General features: G+C 37.9%; 1 protein-coding gene across 1 annotated transcript in view; it reads right to left on the bottom strand.

The window, feature by feature from the left end:
* PARD3B (par-3 family cell polarity regulator beta) overlaps nucleotides 1-6000 on the bottom strand; it is a 382717-nt gene that overhangs the window by 267205 nt on the left and 109512 nt on the right. Inside the window, exon 4 of the mRNA XM_017735561.1 lies at nucleotides 3504-3610. Within this exon, the coding sequence (XP_017591050.1) occupies nucleotides 3504-3610 (107 nt within the window). The remainder of the gene's footprint in view (nucleotides 1-3503; nucleotides 3611-6000) is intronic.

Consider the following 6000-nt stretch of genomic DNA (forward strand, 5'->3'; position numbering starts at 1 on the left):
TCCGCAGGGTTGCTCTCAACCAGTTCTCTGCCCAACCCATAGGTGTGCATAAGTACATTAAACTAATTCTGTATCCCTGAAGGCCTCTCTGGATATCTAGGGAAGGAAGCTTTCACTTTTGAAAGCCTGGCCGGGGCTCTGTAATCCTAACTAGGCAGAAGAGCTAAACAGTAGCTTTAATAAAGTAAAAAATTCATTAGCAAATACTTTTTCCTCAATAAAAAATTCTGATGTGTGTTACCCCTATTTTTCCCTGATTACTGTCTCTAAATTTTTCAGTGGCAGCTATCACAATAAGGAAAGAGAAGTTTGGATGAAAAAAGAAACTCAAATTTTGTACCATCTGTTAAATGACTTCCAGTCTGAGGGAACAGATGCTGGACTTCACTATTGGTTTTTGATTGATCTAGAAGTATTTTGTTAATTGGGGCTAAAACTACAGCTAAGATGTGTCACAGAAAATAGGAAAGAATAGCTCAAATTCTCCTCAAACTACCTGGTCACTCAGAAAAGGTTTTGTTATTTTTGTAGTCATCATACAGCAGTAAAAATCAAATCTTCTTTTGAACAAATGGGACAACATCTGAAAAACGGAACACAAGCTCTGTTTGATGCCATAAATATTGTGAACAGCTCAAATGGTCCATCAGTTCAACCAGTTCACTTGAATGGGATAGCAATGTTCTTTTCTTGTACTACTGCATGTTTGCTGTCTTATTTCATGCATTACTCATTGTACAACTGAACTGCATTTTCCAGGAGGTAAATCAGCGTTGTCTTCAGAGAATCCCATGGTAGTCACCTCTGAAAAATCTGATGAAGCACTGGTGTAGCAGTGCACACCGTGCAAGCCAGCATACAGGTATTGCTACACAGAGCTGACTGCCAGTTCCATGTGTGCCAAACACCAAAACACCAGAAGTGCCAAAACTGCTCAGCTAATTATGAAATTCAGTTTCAATTACAAAATAATTGCTAAGATAATTGTGGCATAAGCACTGACTTAATTTTCACTACATGCATTGAAGAATGTTTCATCTACCAACAGCTCTGGGTTTTCTAACTTGTATGTGACTACAAGGAAGCAGTTGAACGTGAAAAAAACCCTGGTTTGTGGCAAAAGAAATACAGTTTTAGTTTTAAATTTTCAGCAGCAATGTACAGAACAAATGATTTTTTTCTAAATAGTGCTTTAACACTTGAATGAAAGACTACAGCTATTTTCAAAACGCAATGTTCAGTTGTTTGTGCCATATTTTTTCATTTGTCAGATATCGATTTTTCTGCATGTTTTAAAACAATCTGTACCTAATTTAACCTATGTTATTTAAGCTTTCTGTGTTTCCCAGAACATTACGCCAAAGCATATTTCAGTATGATTGACGAGAGTTTTAGAAACGGTACTATTGCAAAAATAAGAGTTGGTGTAACATTTTACTGTAACAGATTTTTGCTTTCACAAAAAAGAAAAACAACACCAAACCACAACTTTCAACTTTCTGGGCCTCCCCCTCAACTCCACTTTACACGATAAATTAAAAAAAAAAGTCCTTCTCCACCCCTGCTACCTGTCCAGCTTTGACTGTCACCCCTACAGCTGATGGAGGGATGCTCTGTATTTTAACACAGAGAACTCCTTCAGGCCTAGAGGATTCCTTTGTACTGATGCAAGTCAGTGAAGCATGGTGAGGTTTTAACCTCCAAGTATTACTGCAATCTTCATGTAATGGCATAAAATGCTCTTGTCACCACTAAAATCACATTAAAAAACCCAACTCAACAACATGCTATCTTTCTCTTCTTGATAGTCTATAAAGCATTCAACACACACCCTGGAATGAAACATATTTCACTTGTTTTTCCACCTTTTTTTGCCATTTTCATGGTTATAAACTACCAGAGGTCAGCATTACATACTGACATACTCACTTTATACATTTCTTAACTTTGCCAAGAGTCTAAGATCTGCACTGTTAACCAAGAACTCTTCTTTGTACTTTCACTTATCAGACTAAGTCAGTATTTCATTAATATGCTTGCAGCAAACATCAAGAAAAACCTCTCAGCTCAAACAGGTCTGACAAATGATGCAGAACTTTGACAAAATTCAGCCTCCTGTAACATCATAATGTACTTGGAGAGTCACCGAGACTTTTAAAATTGCACCACTTAGCAAATAACATAAGGCATTGTAAAATAAGGTGCACACAAGATATTCAGATGCACATGCATTTGACCATGCAAAGAGAAACAATGAACAGTCAACTAAAATCCTCTGTTGGCCTTCACAATTAGAGTGTTAGTCTGAGACCCATAAACATCTTTTGCATGCAAGCAAACTGACTGTGTATTTACTTCCTTTATTCACATGAACTTAACTGGAAGTTTGGTCTTAAACACACCTTCAGCTGAAAGGTTCCCACCTCCAGCATGTGTTGCTGAACCCCAGCTCTCTCCCCCTACTCCCTAATGTGCCAACACCGCCATTTGTGGAACTTTGCTATAAACTAGATGTGATCTAGTCTGCAACATCCCTCCTGCACCAAACTAAGACTCAGGGTTTCTGAGTGTTGTTTTGTTTTGAAACAAACCAGCAATATATTGTTTTGCACAGCTGGGGACAGGGAGCGAACTGCAACGTGGTATAGAGAAGCTAAAGGGGAAAAGGCATAAATGTCACAAGCAAATAAAAGCACCAGCACCATTTAAGCCAGCCTTCATGTGGTCTAAAGTAGTGCAGAACTAGACCCACCAGAGCTTTCTAGGCAATCTCTAAAAAGTAGCTCTATTCTGCTTGAGACACTTATGTATCCCAGCTGACATTCAGAGATTCTAAAGAATTTCATTGTTTTATAAGTAATGTAGGAACATCTTCCCCACACACAAAGTTTCAGGTCTTAAAACTGCAAAGTAGAACATGTGGCCCAAGTGTGACTAAGAGAGCATCACTTTTAGAAGACTAAAGACAGCCTGCAAAAGCATATTATTAAGAGTTACTGCATCTTCACTAATTGTAGCTTTGCAATAAAACTTAATAATAATGACATTGAAAACAAATTTGTCCTCAAAAGGGAACAGGTAAAACAGAAAAGTGAGATAAAGAAGAGACTGTACAGGATAGCAGCAGGATACCAAAGATGACAGAAATGCCATCAGAAAACAAGGGAAGTGAAAAATGTTGCGAGACCAAAGAAGAAATAGTAAACTGGACATGACACTGAACAAACAAATAATTGCTGAAAATTCAGTTCATATTCCAATGCCTTATGACACCCTCAAGCTTTATGTAAATCTCTTATTTAAAAAAAAAAAGAGAACCAGGGTATATTGATTGTATCATCTAAAATAACTATTTTTCCAGAGGAAATTCTCTACTTTACAGAAAATTAGTATGATGCATTTTGTTATAGATCCAAATACATATATAGCTTATAAAACTACTATCTACCAACAGGTAAGAAAAGTTTTGGTCTTAAGAAAAGGGTGATTTACATGACACCTACTGCCACAACATGCTTGAGACCGTGGTCACTGGGATGAGAAGCACTTGGGAAGTCAGCAGGTACGCCCAAAGCTGGATCACTGCTCCTCCGTACCAGAAGCGGTGTGCCTAACGAGACAAAATAGAATGCAAAGGTTCAAGGATGCTAAATTAGCACAAGGGAAAGCTCCTCATGTGGTTAAGTAAGAGAAGTGTGCAGTGCTTAAATATAAGCTTATCTGTGGTAATACCCAGCTGTTAAATTACTAGGTTTGATAGGGTTGTACCATTTCAGATTTACTAAGCTAAAGAAATTATAACATTTTTAAACACTTCTATACCTCCACCCATGAGCTCCTAAATTAGGTAAAAACTGCTGACAAACAGGAGGAAAAGGCACCTCCTCAGAAAAACAAATGACTAGTTGCATGTATCTGTGACCACATGTACCATCAAGTGAATGAAATTAAGATTATAGCTGTTAGTTATTACACTAATTACAGTGGCTGGGGCTGATGGCAGCCAAAATTATTAGATCTAAAAAAGAAGTTTGAACATGGAACAGTTTCCTCATTAGATGCTAACAAAGCTGGAGTGACTCTGCCACACTCACTTTCAGCACAACTTTGTCAATATAGCTGGAATAACCTAATGCCCTTAACCCTTCCTCATGGTGAGCAAGTTTTTATATGCAGGTACTCCCTTCTATGTTAACTTCTGCAGGAAACCAGTAAGAAAAGCAAAAGTAAGATTTAAATTTGTGTCCCAGTATTAAGGGAATGCTTAAATATCAGAAGGTGAATATTGTTTTTTCTGCCAAGTGATTATCATCTTTGTACCAGGAGCTATGCATGTTTTTATAAGGAGGTTGGGTAGAAAGGGATTGATCACCAAATGTATCCATTTGGTGTGATTTTCCAAATGTGTCAATATGTCAAAATGAACCGAATCTCTCCACTCAAATATTCTTGTTCTTCACATGAAGCTGAGGAGAAATTTGTTTCCCCCTCTAGGCATATTTGGTAAGAAGGTGTATAAAAGCTAAATACAAGTTTACTCCCTTCTTTAAGATAAATACTTATGCCTTAAAATAAATTTTTCTGTGTATGACTAAAGTTTCTGGTGGCCTGTATCCAATTTTTTGTCTCTCTTCAATACAACAGTTTGAAAACAGATGCTGAGACATTTTTGTGTGATTCAACACTATTTAGTCTCCAACTCTTTTTGACATAAACATGAACAGTACAGAGAAACTACTGAAAACCCTTTGCACTGATACTTTTATTTGTAAAACTTGCTCAACTCATTGAGCAGACTGTTCCTTACATTCTTCGAAGCCATCATCCCAGCCCCTTTCCTCATTCCTGTCCTCCTTTTTCCACAGTAACTCAAAGAGGGTATAAAAAATTCCCCACAGTCAACTTAAGAGGTCAAAGATGGGAAGAGAGGGGGATGAATGACCCCACTCATAAAAATCATTTATATCAAGCTCATCCTTCTCCCAAAGCCAACAGTCTGAAATTAGATTTCTCCTTTTTTCTTGAGCTGTCTTCTACAACCAACTCCTCATTTCTTTCTCATTCCTCTGGCTGAAGGAAAGATGAAGGCTCCCAACACTGACTACTGGGACACAAGACCCCTGTTTGTTCCAGGGCCTTCCAGCAGCAACACACCAGGGGAAAGATGTCTCCTGTACAACACCATTTCAGCACTTGGCTGCTCTCTGTATTGACTGTTTTAAGATGCCTCTCTTTACTACATTCCCCATCCTCAGTTCTGAAGACCTCCTTTCACTTGCTTTTTGTCAGTGTTTTCCAGAGAAACTGAAGCAAAATTTACAACTGTCTAAACTTTGAAACCAAAGTCTGCAGGAGCAGCAGGATTATAGAGAATACTGTTTTCCAGTTTGGGAAGATTGCCTTGCAGCTATTTTCTTTCTTTTTATTCCTGCAAATTTTTGCTTATTGCCATGAGGCAATGAAATTTATTGTGCTCATCTGGAATGCTTCTCTACTTGCAGAAAAACAACTGGACTTTTTGGCTATTGTATACAATGCTTTCTCTTTTCTCCCAGTATGTTGTAAATTTTAGGGTCCTACAGATCATTTTTTACTTGAAGAGAAAAACAGTCTATTTTTTTCATTTTTTTAAATGTTTTTACAGACATGTAACGATTTCTTGTACAGAAATATGTCATAACACCTCTGTGAAACAAGTCAGCTGTAGTCTTTAGCTAAAACTATACAAAACAGTGCCTCTGGCCCTTATTGTTTTAAATGTACACACCACAAAAACACAAAATGAACCTTTTATTAGACAAAGATAAACTGAACCAAAATGTGCTTTCTAATAGGAGAAAATTCACAGCAAACAGGACGACTGGATAAAAGAGTTGAGAAGAAGCTGTACTGCCCCTCCTTTGCAGGAGAGTCCCTTATTCCCTTTCACAAGACAGCAATTCTCTAGCAGCTCCCTGAGCTAACAAATCCGCCCCATCTCCCCTCATCTCCTCTGTGGCT

The sequence above is a fragment of the Corvus brachyrhynchos genome, unplaced genomic scaffold, assembly GCF_000691975.1.
Source record: "Corvus brachyrhynchos isolate BGI_N302 unplaced genomic scaffold, ASM69197v1 scaffold255, whole genome shotgun sequence".
In the NCBI taxonomy this organism is placed as follows: domain Eukaryota; kingdom Metazoa; phylum Chordata; class Aves; order Passeriformes; family Corvidae; genus Corvus; species Corvus brachyrhynchos.